Raw genomic sequence first — 13,407 nt, 5'->3', positions numbered from 1 at the left:
CCAGAAACAAAATTTGTGCTCTGCCCAGTATCTTGTGAAGATCAAAGTTTTGGATGTTGTGAGTAAGCTGAAAAATTCGGAAAGTAAGGACTTCTTCGATTTGTCAGTGAATCTCATAAAAAGAGTCATCATTCCAATCCTTGTAGGTACCTCTAACTTTCTGCTTGAACTCATGCATTGTGGAGGGTGTTTTTCCTGCTCTACTAAAGATTGCTAAGACTATACCCATTTACAAGAATGGTTCAAGTGATCTACCGGGTAACTTCAGGCCTATTGCAATCCTACCTGTGTTCTCCAAAATCATTGAGAGCATAATCAAGAAACAGTTATGCTTGTATTTTGAGAGTGCTGGACTGTTGGTGGATGCTCAGTACGGGTTTAGGGCTGGAAGAACAAAAACCCAGGCAGTGGAAAGTCTTTTGAGGGTCGTGCTTTCGTGCTTGAGAGCTTTGAGAGCAGAGGTTTCACAGGCTTGACATTGTGCGATTTGAGCTGTGCTTTTGACACTGTAGACCACCAGATCCTGCTGTCCAAGTTGGAGTTTTATGGGGTCATTGATGTCTCATTGAAGCTCCTGAAATCTTACCTATCAGGTCGTCACCAGGTGGTCCAGGTGAATGGTAGGGTTTCTGCAATGAAGGCTATTCCACATGGGGTCCCTCAAGGGTCCATACTCGGCCCCCTGCTCTTCATAATTATGACAAATGATCTACCTTGTGCACTGGATAATAGGTTGGCAGCCTATGCAGATGATAACACCATTTTTTATGTGAGCAGCTCTTCAAACAGATCTGACAGAGAAGATGAGTGAGTCCTTTGGTGCTGCATCAGTGTGGTTCAAGTCAAACTTCCTCAAGCGAAAACCTAAAGAATAATTTTCAGTTTGAGAAATATTGTGGATCAGGAGAGAAGTGTACAACTTCTTGGTTTTCACCCTGATCCAAAATTAACCTGGAACCCCCACATTGAAGTCATCTGTAAGAAGCTATCATGGGTGATTTTCTTATTAAGGCAGCTTATGCTCAGTGTGCCAAAGGACTATGTCAAGACAGCCTATTTCTCATTCTTCCAAGGAATCATGTTGTATGGCCTTGTACATTAGGGTGCAGCTAGTGGAGTTAATAGAATTCTCCTGCTTCAAAAGAAGGTCATACGAATTATTACTGGCTCAGGAATCATTGACCACTGTCGTCCTCTCTTCTGTACCGAATCCATCATGACAGTGATTTGTATGGCCTTGAACATCCTTGAACATTAGGATGCAGCTAGTGGAGTTAATAGAATTCTCCTGCTTCAAAAGAAGGTCATACAAATTATTACTGGCTCAGGAATCATTGACCACTGTCGTCCTCTCTTCTGTACCGAATCCATCATGACAGTGATATGCCTCTACATCTTCATATCACTGAAAAAAATTAAGATTTCTGTGGAGAGTATGCGACTGCATAGTGACATCCCCAACTTTGACACCAGGGGCAGGTACCAGGTCGACATTCCATTCACAAGGCTGAGCAGAGTGAGGAATAGCCCTAGTCACCTAAATGGCAGACTTTTCAACAGGCTTCCGGCAGCAGCTAGGTCTCTACCAACCAAGAAGTTTCTCCGGGCCATTTTCTGATACCAACTCCTATGTATGAAATGAATGAGTTTTTCAGTGTTCCTGAAAGGACTATCAATGTGTTTTACAAAAGTACCTGCATCTTACTGTGATATTTCTGTATTTTGATAGACTGAACTCTATATTTATTAAAAACCAATTTTTGTACCTTGTAAACTTTGACGAACCAATTGCTGTATTATTTTGATGGCTTAAAGGCAATAAAAATCATTTATCATATGTGTGGAGAAGCCAGTCTATTGCTGTATTTCCATAAGGTCTATAGTTTCAATCAGGTACTTGTGAATGAGAATTGAGAATACTGCGTGAGGTCTACTGTTCACAGAACTACTAGTAGGTTGTAGCACAGATAAGAAAAAGAAACTGTCCCTATGATTTTGGTGCTAAAAAGTAGAAAATATTGATTTTATAGGTACTGAAAATATTGATCAAAAACATCGATGGCAGAAAAGTATCGGTGGCCTTCCATCAATGTCAGAAATATCGGATATTGACCCAGAATATCGATATTTGCAAAACTTCGATATCGATACCAAACACTAGCCCTCAGCCGGTGAGCCCACGCTATCAGACGCTAACAGCATGTCAGGTGGTAAGCAGCTACAGTCGCCCCTATTCTGCCATTTTATTTTTCAGTTTCAACTTTCAACTGAGCCATTTACATTTTGATTTACTCTCCAGTATTTTTATAACGCTTAAATCATGGAATCTATTGTAAGTATCACTGTATCTTTTATTATTTATGTAAGACCTTTTTGTTGTTTTGTTATAGGCTACTTAGGCCCCCCGCAAAGTAGACCCACGCTAATCCACGAAAAGCAACCCACGCCGTGGGATGTTTACATGCTTATTTATTTATTCAATCATTCAGAATTACACAACTTACAGAAAAGTACCACAGGCTAAATCTCCCAAAAAGGTTCCAATTCTAATTTATACAACAGTCCAAATGTAGTTTGGTTATGTATCACTTCAAAATTCTTCAATTTACAATTCAAAACACATAATTCATCACACACAAATAACTTTTAAATTAAAAAAAAGTTGTAAATTGAATTAAATTAATTACAAATAGTTGTAACTTAAAATTCCAAACTTTGAAAAACAATTAAATTTTGAGACCGAGAAGACAAACACACTAGGTATTTAGTTCTTATCACAGCTGACAACATTAATTTATGTTTGTAAACCATTGTTTCAGATCCAGACATCTGTGTAATGATGATTTATATACAATGAATAATCCACTCGTCAGCTGATTGATTATGATTAATATTCTATAGCAATGGGTAATTGTTTACAAAACATCCCATGGGTTGCTTTTCATGGATTAGCGTGGGTCTACTTTGCGGTGGGACTCAGGTTGTAGGCTAACATATTTTTTAAGCATCAAATACAAATAGGCTATTCTTACAACTTTCTATTATTCCAATATTTCATGTTGAGTTAAGCGAAACAGTATGTAATCATTAATTCGAATTTGAGGTTATAACTTGTTTCATTTATTTATATATTTATAGTTGCAATATCATTCTCAACAACTATGAATAATTTGGAGGCTCATGTTATTATGACTAACCGTAATGGCAGTGGAGAAAGATAGCATTGCCAATCTTATGCCTTACCACTGCCTTCTATAAAGAATAGGTGATACTGGTATATCTGATGAACGGTAATAAGGCAATATTAACTGTTCATTCTTGTTTGAAATGATAAATAATTTTTATAGTCATTAATTAATAATTAGGTTTCTTATTGTCATTATATTTCCAATAATTAAACTATGAATTTTCATATTTCAGATTAGCATAGATATCTTTTTTCGTTAGGGATATTCTTGAATAGAAAGAAATAAAAATCTGAGTGCCAGTTGCACAAAAGCCCGGTTAAATTTTAACCTTGATTAATTTCACGAGAACTAATCAGAGGAGCCGTCTTTTCTAAAAGGCCTTCTCTGATTGATTCTCGTGAAATTAATCACGATTAAAATTTAGCCGGCTTTTGTGCAACCGGGCCTAAGTATACCCTTTTTAATTTTTGTTTTATTTACCATATCATAAAATTTTTAAAAAAGGATACCTTCATTTTTATTTCTGTCTATTAGCCTGAATATGTTGTCAATTATTACTATATCTTCTACATTGTTGAAGAACAATCTGGAATCGTTGCGGAGCTAGAAGAGGATAGTGCTATCTCCATGCATGGTACACAGTTTACATACATTGTTGTGTCATCACAGGAAAAAGCTTCAAGCATAATTTTCTGATAAAATTGGAAATTCATTATTAAATCATTTTCTTGGCGAATAAAATATTATTGATCATTATTTATAGCAAGAAAGAACTGTTGATATTACATTAGATAGGCTAAACCGGTATCAGCTATCCTCTATAGAAGGCAAACAATATTGGCAACAGTGTTCTATCTTTTCTTTCTGCCATTATAAGGTGGACTTCACTATAGGATTCAGTATGTGTACGGTACACAATATACATTTGTATATCCAAGCACTTTATTGATTCTTGTGCTTCATTGAACCGGGTCTCTTCCGTTTTTGAAGGTGGATCCTGAGCCATCAAAGGTCTCTGATGAAGGGCCAGTAGAGGTATCAGACATCAAAGACATGATTGATACAGAAGACAGGCTTGGCGAGCTGAAACTTCTCGAAGAACAGGTAACTTCATATGCATCCAAGTATTTATTTGGGGACGCGACAGTCGAGGTCTGCAACAGTTGAGGACTGCGACATTTGAGGACTGAATTTCAGTCCTCAACTGTCGGGGCTGTGGACAAATAAAAGTCCTCAACGGTATTTGTACTAATCAACCCTTTGTGCTCTCATATCCAGTATAACTGGATACTGCATTTCTCACTACAGTTCTGAACCAAACAGACTGTTTCCTGTGCTCTCATAGCTCTGAACCAAACAGACTGTTTCCTGTGCTCTCATAGCTCGGATCAAACAGACTGGTTCCTGTGCTCTCATAGCTTTGAACCAAACAGACTGGTTCCTGTGCTCTCATAGCTCTGAACCAAACAGACTGGTTCCTGTGCTCTCATTGCTCTGAACCAAACAGACTGGTTCCTGTGCTCTCATAGCTCTGAACCAAACAGACTGGTTCCTGTGCTCTCATAGCTCTGAACCAAACAGACTGGCTCCTGTGCGTCAGCTCTCATATCCAGCATCGCTGGCTACCCTCTTTTTCTGCTACAGCTCTCTTCAGAATTTCCATAGTTGGCCGTACAGCTCTGGCAACTTGCACAGTACTAACTCCCAAAATCTATCAAACTTCAGTATTCAGTATCCAAATATTAGAATGTTACATTTATTCTAAAAAGCTCAATTTTACTTCATCATATTGTTCATTTCATATATTCCATGGTTTTTGATAAGCCAATACAAAATGAAATCCTTATTTTTATTAAATACCCCTTATATAAGCCTATACCAAATTTTCATTTTTTGGATTAAAAAGGTGTTTATAGTTTTATAAATGTATTTTTCATATTGATAAATCATTATTCATTCAAATCGCACATATTTAATGAAAATCTTCAATAATAGAGGTTGATATACATTAAAAAACGATTCATAGTTCTTCCTCAAGTCATCACTCATATTTGGTAGATATTAGCAATCTACAATATGTCTCAAAGAAACATAGGAGAATAATATATTTTCTAGTGATTGACTAAATTAATCAAAACTCTGCTACATAGAAGAATAATTAACTACTTCATATAGGTGAAAACTGTGTGTATGTTTGAACCAAAGTAGGTACGGTATTGCAGTAGCCTGTGCTACTATGCAACTCAAATCAGTTGTCATGTTTGCTCAATGAAGACATCTTTCAGCTTTTATTTTTAATCGCTAAATTGATAAAATAATATAATTAATATTGAAAAATTACGTTCATTTGCATCAATGTTAAGCAATGGTTATCATGAACTGGAAAAAAAACGTTCTCAAACACATTAACAACATATTGCAATGGAAGAAGTGATTCTTTTGATTTATGCAGTTGCTCTGAACAAAAATCACAGCTAGAGTCATCCACCAATCAGATCTTGATTTTATTAAAAATAAATAAGTTGCTGGACTGCAATATCCAGCCATGCTGGATATGAGAGCGTTCGAGCTTTTTGGCGTGAGCCAGTAATGCTGGATATGAGAGCTGTAGCAAACGATTCCCACTTTGTCAACCAGAGTTGTAGAGGACATTTGTTTTATCCAGTTACGCTGAATACAAGAGTGGAAGGACAAAGTCATACAAGTTCGCAAAGAGCACAAAGGGTTGATTGATTCCAAGTTATGAAGCCAGACACAACTACTGTTCTCTGTTCATTTCATTCTTTCTTTTCAATATTCTTCTTTACTTTGTTATGTGGAATAAGTTGGAATTTATAAACACACTATCGTATTGTTGAAGTGTGTTTATTAATTCCAACTTATTCCACATAACAAAGTAAAGAAGAAATATTGAAAAGAAAGAATGAAATGAAGAGAGAACAGTAGTTGTGTCTGGCTTCATAACTTGGAATGCAAGAATGAACGAAAGACTCGACAAAGCAAGAGGAACGAAAAAGAGTCACAGAGATGCAGATATCTTTTGTATCTTCATCATCATAAGGCAGTGTTATCCAATAAAAAAATTGATGCAAAATTTTCCTCTATTTTTCAAAATATTGCGAATTAGTGATGTTTAGTATCCAGTTCACTTCAATAGATAAGAATTCAGTATGCTCCAAAGATAAGCTGTAAACACTTTTTCACGTTTTTTCACTTTCTATTAATAATAAATTTTGAAAATTATGTTTACATTAAGACATGTAGAAATGAAGAACAAGGAGAGTTTTCTACTTTCCTTGCCCTATTACCATAGGTAAGGAAAGTATTGCTTTCCAAAAAATAAGATACCCTAATTTCTAAATTTCTATACGTTTCAAGATCCCCTAAGTCCGAAAAAGTGGTTTTTGGGTTTTGGTCTGTATGTGTGTGTGTGTGTTTGTGTGTGTGTGTGTGTGTGTATGTGTACACGATATCTCATCTCCCAATTGACAGAATGACTTGAAATTTGGAACTTTAGGTCCTTACAATATAAGGATGCGACACGAACAATTTTGATCAAACGCAATTCAAGATGGCAACTAAAATGGTGTCAAAAACAGGGGTTTTCGCGATTTTCTCGAAAACGGCTCTAACGATTTTGATAAAATTCTTACCTAAAATAGTCATTGATAAGCTCTATCAACTGCCACAAGTCCCATATCTGGAGTCCACCCCATCTATGCAAAGTTTGATTTTAGATTCCTAATTATCAGGCTTCAGATACAATTTAAACAACAAATTTCAAGAGAAAAAGATTCAGAATGAGAATCTCTACAATTAATGTTCAGGAACATTTTCACCTAAAATTGATCTAATAAGCTCGAAATTCGATAAAATGTGATTTCTCAATTGCAAACTGTTGATTCTGTTAAATCATTCACTATGAAGAGATGGCAGACTTTGTGTGTCCACAGCGTTATTGTCCTGTCACCAGCTGACTCAGATCTTTGAATAGTAGACTTGAGGTGCGTTTGAACAGTAGTGTCAGATTTTCAATTTTCATAACGGCGAGGAAAGTTGTGTGAGTGCACCACACCAGATTTTTTTCTAATCTTATTATATTGTCTTCCATAGATCGCACTGAAATGTGAATTTCCTCCATTTCTTAAACATGGATCTATAATGTACTGAGAATTTGACAACCAAGTTCAACACTTTACCAATAAACTTTGCTTGAAGCCTTTCACTGTGATGACACAGCAATGTATGACGACATGTGTATCATGCATGTCCCAAGACCTGAAGCTGGCCTCTAAAGGTGCGCACAGACTTTCGCTCTGCTCCGCAATCGAACGTCACTCGAGCAGATCGATTGATGATCGACCGGGGAGCAAGAGTGGAACGCGAGAAGAGCTATCATCTCCCGTAATGTTCATGATCGGAGCGAGGGCGGAGCGTGTTGGAGGCGCGTATATCTGTACGCACCTTAACGGTAGAACATGCATGGTACACAGTCTATAGCGAGGTCCACGTTATAATGGCAGTGTTTGATGAGCAATGGTATTGCTATCCTTGTCTATCATTCAACAAAGCGGATATAGCGCTATCTCTTTCTAACTTTGCTCTGTTGCCAGATCGTCTTTTGACAATGTAGAATTAATAATCAATTGACAAAATATTTCATCTTAATTATGAAAATTCATTACAAAATTATTGAAAAGTATAATTTCTTGCTTGATAGAATATAATTGATTATTTCAAACGAGAATGAACAGTTAATATTACATCAATAAACCTGTATCTGCTACCGTCTATAGAAGGCATTGACAAGACAGAGGATCGGCAACGTTGTTCTCCTATCTTTCTTCACTGCCATTATAACGTGCACCTCACCATACATGCATTGTTGTGTCATCACTGGAAAAGGCTTCTAGCATAATTTTTTGATAAAATTGAAAATTCATCATCAAATCATTTACAAATTATTTTCTTGCCGAATAGAATATTATTTATATTATGCTATATATATTATATTGTGCTCTATCAAACGGGGTTTCTTCCGTTTTTGAAGGTGGATCCTGAACCATCAAGGGTCTCTGATGAAGTGCCAGTACCAGTAGAGGTATCATACATCAAAGACATCATTGATACAGAAGACAGGCTTGGCGAGCTGAAACTTCTCGAAGAACAGGTAATTTCTTTTGCATCCAAGTATTTATTCTCTAGCAGGAAACCTGTGCTCCGCAAGGGCCTAATTTGAAACATGATAAACTGGAAACTTGACATAATGAAATCTTGAAGAATTGAAAATAGGCCTACAACCATCCTTGGTTAATTAAGAATCTATATGTAAAATTTCAAGTTAATCAGTTGAGTTTGAGTAGTTCAGACGTGATGATGCGTCAAACATAATTTTCCTATCCCGTACGTGTATAAGCCAGTAAGTTCTTTACTTTATTATTTAATCATTATTTGTGGATACAATCACAAATCATATGAATATGATTGAGAAGGAACAACAGGGCCCAAAACTATTCCATTCCCAAATTTTGATAATGATTAACAGGTTCAAAAAAGTAGGTTATGTTTTTCTTCTGCAAAAAGTTCAAGTTCAAATTTAGTCCAAAAATATACATTAGCTAGAAATTTTGAATTTAGAAGAATTAAAATACCAAGTTAAAGTTGAATATTACACTTAATTATCTCTGCACATTGAAAATTAATCAAGTTATTCATTAATCAAGTTATAAAATTTTGAAGCCAAAAATACACACAACTCCATACATACATACATACAAGAACTATACTAATTATAGTATGGATTTCAAAATACAATTTCAATGGATGGTTACTGGCCCATTTTAAATTCTTCAGGATTTCAGTAGGTCAAGTTTTCAGTTTTTATCAAGTTTTATTGCAGAGCACCACGGGTTACCTGCTAGTTTTTTCATAAAAACAGAAACGTATCTTGTCTCATATCACAGTTTATCTGTTATCATCAAATAATAAATGATCTTGTCTGTATAATTTGTGGGTGTATTATCTATTGTAACTATAATGTATAATATATTTGCAGGTGTCAGCCACCCCTGTACAAGTGGAGCAATCAATCTCAAACGAAGGAGTCAACTTGATGGAAAATGAATGCAATGTCAAGGAACGACCATCTAACAAAGGTTGGTTGATCTATGGCAAACATTCCGCTCTTTAATTGAATTACAAACTATAGTGAGGTCCACGTTTTAATGGCAATGGAGAAAGATAGGAGAACAGTGATGCAGTTTCTCTGCCTTGCCACTGCCTTAGCTGATATCGGCATATCTTATGTAATATCAACTGTTCATTCTTGTTGAGAATAATTGATTATATTCTAATCGTCTAGAAATATATTTTTCAATGATTGAATAATTAATTTTCATAGTTGAGATGATTTATTTTGTTAATTAAATTATATTGAAGCCGATAGTCCCAGTAGTTCTTTTTCGTGAATCTATGTGATGCTGTTAGTGTCTCTCATAATGTGCCGTTCATATACACTCTCACTCGTTCAAGACACAAATCGACAATAATCAGCTTGAAATAACAGTGAAATTTGGGAGACCAACAGTCTGTCTATACAATGGGATATCCTCCCTTGCTGTCTTCTATATTCGATATAGTTTTGTACACTTTTTATGTAAAATGTGTTCTCTCTGATTTTTGCAGTGTCAAGTAGTATGAACGTTTTGTTAATGTTTCAGAGATAACTCTACCCACTGCCCATATCAAACTGTATCGCATTGGAGTGCTGGATAGAATTGCCAGAACCCTTCACCAAAAGCAGCGCTCTGATGACGATTATGATGATGTTGATAATGATTATGTAAGTGATTTCCAAATGATTATAGATATACGGTACCTATGGTATATTTTAATGTTCCCTTATATTGGGAGGAATTGATGGCTTCCTGTTATCTGGCTCAGCCAAACTGGATGGGTTATTTTGGAAACCAACTTTACCATGAAGAATGAATTATCCAAAGTGGGTTCTGTACATTAAATCGGAATAGAAATTTAAAATAAATTATTCAACAAATAATTCAGAAACTATGTTCAGAATCAATTTATTTCAATCTCTCATAGTTTGATACTCCAGCCACTCAATAAAAAATAACAATAATAACGAACTAGTCGAGGTTCTATTATTTCAAAATTGAGTTTTAAAAACCAAACCAAATTTTGATTTCCAGAGAGAAGAAAAAATATTTGTTGAAGTGTGCAATGAAATTTTTAATTGGAAAATGTTATGCATCATATTCTACAAAGACATATACCTGTATAAAGTGAGGTCAGCATTACTAGTGACCCCCAGGGTTGGAGAACTTGCTCATAAAATTCTAATTGTGATATTTGAAACCAGCAACTTTTAATCAATTATACAGAGTTGGTGACAATTATGAGAACAGCTAAATATTTTTTTTTTCAGAAGAATAATTTGTCAGTAGGTTTTATTGGGGATCCAATTTGAAATTAAAAAATCTGGTGTGGCGCACTCACACAACATTCCTTGCCGTTATGAAAATTGTTCACCTGACGCTAGTGTTAATGCGCATCTCAAGTCTACTATTCAAAGATTGAGCCAGCTAGTGACAGAACAATAACGCTATTATTGAATGATAAATTTGTAGTTGAGATTGAATATTTTGTTAGTTATAATTCTACATCATCAAAAACCGATCTGGTAACGGTGTGATGCTAGACAAGGATAACAACACCAATTTGATCAAATACAGCCATTATAATGTGGCCTCAATATAAGTATTGACATCTCTATATTTAATATCAATCATTCTTGGTTGGATCTCATTACAATATACAATTAGAATTATATATAATATGCATAATTGTAACACAATTAAAAAACTATATTACACTGAATTATTATAGATGTTATATTCAGTTGAGTAAAATCATGCTCCTTCATTATCTCCCAGATCAAAGCTCCGTCCCATTATTTAATGTTGGAACTATTTGTGACTTTGCAAGTGTGAATTACATCACTTGCTGATTGATTATTGAACCTTGTGATTTCAGAAACCATCATCAGCTGATAGTGGAAGTGATTCGTCTGCAGAAGATGAGGAAGAAGGCATCAATGAAGAAATGGTAGGAGAGGGGAGGGTTAACTGCAAAACTACTTCTAAAAAGCTTCATCAATGTACATTCTGTGCAAAAAGCTTCTCTCAGACTTATTTGAATGTCCACATGCGTACACACACCAAAGAGAAGCCTTACCCGTGTACAGTCTGTACCAAAAGGTTCTGCACTTCTAGCCATTTGACTGTTCATATGCGTACCCACACAAAAGAGAAGCCTTTTCAGTGTACATTTTGTAATAGAAGCTTCTCTCAGTCTGGTAATTTAACTTCTCATTTGCTTATTCACACCAATGAGAAGCCTTTCTCGTGTACAATCTGTACAAAAAGATTTTCTCAACCAAGTAGTTTGACATCTCATTCTCGTACTCACACCAAAGAGAAGCCATTCCAGTGTACAGTCTGTGGAAAAAGGTTCTCTCAGTCTGAACATTTGACACAGCATATGCGTACCCACACAAAAGAGAAGCCATTCCAGTGTACAGTCTGTGGAAAAAGGTTCTCTCGGTCTGATCATTTGAAACAGCATATGCGTACCCACACCAAAGAGAAGCCTTATCAGTGTGCATTTTGTAATAGAAGCTTCTCTCAGTCTGGTAATTTAACTTCTCATTTGCTTATTCACACAAATTAGAAGCCTTTCTCGTGTACAATCTGTACAAAAAGATTCTCTCATCCAAGTGGTTTGACATCTCATTCTCGTACTCACACCAAAGAGAAGCCATTCCAGTGTACAGTCTGTGGAAAAAGGCTTTGTAACTCTAGCCATTTGACTGTTCATATGCGGCGTACCCACACCAAAGAAAAGCCATTCCAATGTACAGTCTGTATCAAAAGGTTCTGCACTTCTAGTGAATTGACTGTTCATATGCGTACCCACACCAATGAGAAGCCATTCCAGTGTACAGTCTGTACTAAAAGATTTTTCCAGTCTAGTAGTTTGACTTCTCATTTCCATATTCACACCAAAGAGAAACCTCATCAGTGTACAGTCTGTACCAAAAGGTTCTGCACTTCTGGTGATTTGACTGTTCATATGCGCACTCACACTAAAGAGAACCCCTACCAGTGTTCAGTCTGCACCAAAAGATTTTCCCAGTCTGGTAATTTAACTTGTCATATGCGCACTCACACCGATGAGAGTCCATTCCAGTGAACAGTATTTGAAAAAAGTTCTCTCAGTGTGGAAAAATGAATCATTATATGCGTTGTTACACATCAGTTTAGAATGTCTAATTTTATTCTCTATTGGTTTGTTGTCCATCTAATATCTCTCCAATATAGTTCTTATTAAAAAAAAACTTTATTATTTGGAAGATTTCCATTGCAAAATAAGTTGACTGGATGTTCCATCCACAATAATTGTTAATTAATTCTTCAAATATCAATATTGTCTATATAACATAAGTTGTGACTTATGTTGCCAAATTGTGCAAAATTTCAATCTCTTCATGCAAGCCCATATGACAGGATCTATTCAATTTGACAACGCTGATGATGCTGAGTTGTCAATATGAATATATCCAGTCATATGGGCTTACATGAACAAATTGAAATTTCGCACAATTTGGAAACATGGATATTTTCTCCAAGCCTCAACTAATTTTATACAAACTCTTGTACCATGATTGTTATATTGTTCTTTGCTACATAATAGTGTATTCCTAGATACATAAGGCAGTTCCCAGCTACATAATAGTGTATTCATAGATATGTAAGCTTCCATTGTGAAAATTGTAAAATAAATAAATAAGGCGGCTCCCAAATTTGATGATTAAGCAACAATCAATATAAATAAATAAACATGAGACATTAGTGCAATATTTTTACATTCAGATCGTTCTTCAACAATGTATAAATATTATTATTCAACAAAATACTTTTCTCAATTGTTGAAATTTATTATTAAATCGAGAAATAATAAAGAAGGTTCAGAAATGTGTTAAGCCGTGTTTTCGTAACGGGCAGACGACAGAATTCACTTTCAATTAACATTGGTTCTTATGGGAGTGTTCACCCATCGACAGAAAGTTGAGCAGAAAAAAAGAACTGTTCAAATCATAAACGAACTGTCGTTCATTTTGCCGTTCTTTTTAAGGCCTATC

The 13,407-nt window shown here is 35.5% G+C and overlaps 2 protein-coding genes across 3 annotated transcripts; both read left to right on the top strand.

Moving 5' to 3' along the window:
- Positions 1-2,190: 2,190 nt before the first annotated feature.
- On the top strand, positions 2,191-12,374 carry LOC111046460 (oocyte zinc finger protein XlCOF20-like). Of its 2 annotated transcripts, XM_039444741.1 has the most exons (6): positions 2,191-2,332; positions 4,179-4,292; positions 8,239-8,358; positions 9,244-9,343; positions 9,908-10,029; positions 11,241-12,374. In XM_039444741.1, exons 1-6 carry the CDS (start codon positions 2,321-2,323, stop codon positions 11,934-11,936), a joined length of 1,164 nt encoding a protein of 387 aa, XP_039300675.1. In that variant the 5' UTR covers positions 2,191-2,320; the 3' UTR covers positions 11,937-12,374. The 2 variants fall into 2 exon arrangements, with proteins under 2 accessions (XP_039300675.1, XP_039300676.1); XM_039444742.1 differs by lacking the exon at positions 8,239-8,358.
- Positions 11,754-13,241, top strand: LOC120355969 (gastrula zinc finger protein XlCGF17.1-like). Its single transcript, XM_039444743.1, has one exon. It carries the CDS (start codon positions 12,084-12,086, stop codon positions 12,456-12,458), a length of 375 nt encoding a protein of 124 aa, XP_039300677.1. The 5' UTR covers positions 11,754-12,083; the 3' UTR covers positions 12,459-13,241.
- Positions 13,242-13,407: the final 166 nt, after the last annotated feature.

The sequence above is a fragment of the Nilaparvata lugens genome, unplaced genomic scaffold (genome assembly GCF_014356525.2).
Source record: "Nilaparvata lugens isolate BPH unplaced genomic scaffold, ASM1435652v1 scaffold5394, whole genome shotgun sequence".
NCBI classification, from domain to species: Eukaryota; Metazoa; Arthropoda; class Insecta; order Hemiptera; family Delphacidae; genus Nilaparvata; species Nilaparvata lugens.
Note: the sequence above shows the minus strand (reverse complement) of the source record. Positions and strands in the feature narration are given on the sequence as shown.

Coding starts and splice junctions, on each gene's coding strand:
- LOC111046460 (XM_039444741.1), top strand. Junction 8,359..9,243: donor TGAAACTTCTCGAAGAACAG/GTAATTTCTTTT, acceptor ATATATTTGCAG/GTGTCAGCCACCCCTGTACA. Junction 10,030..11,240: donor ATGATGTTGATAATGATTAT/GTAAGTGATTTC, acceptor TTGTGATTTCAG/AAACCATCATCAGCTGATAG.
- LOC120355969 (XM_039444743.1), top strand. CDS start 12,084: ATGCGGCGTACCCACACCAAAGAAAAGCCATTCCAATGTACAGTCTGT.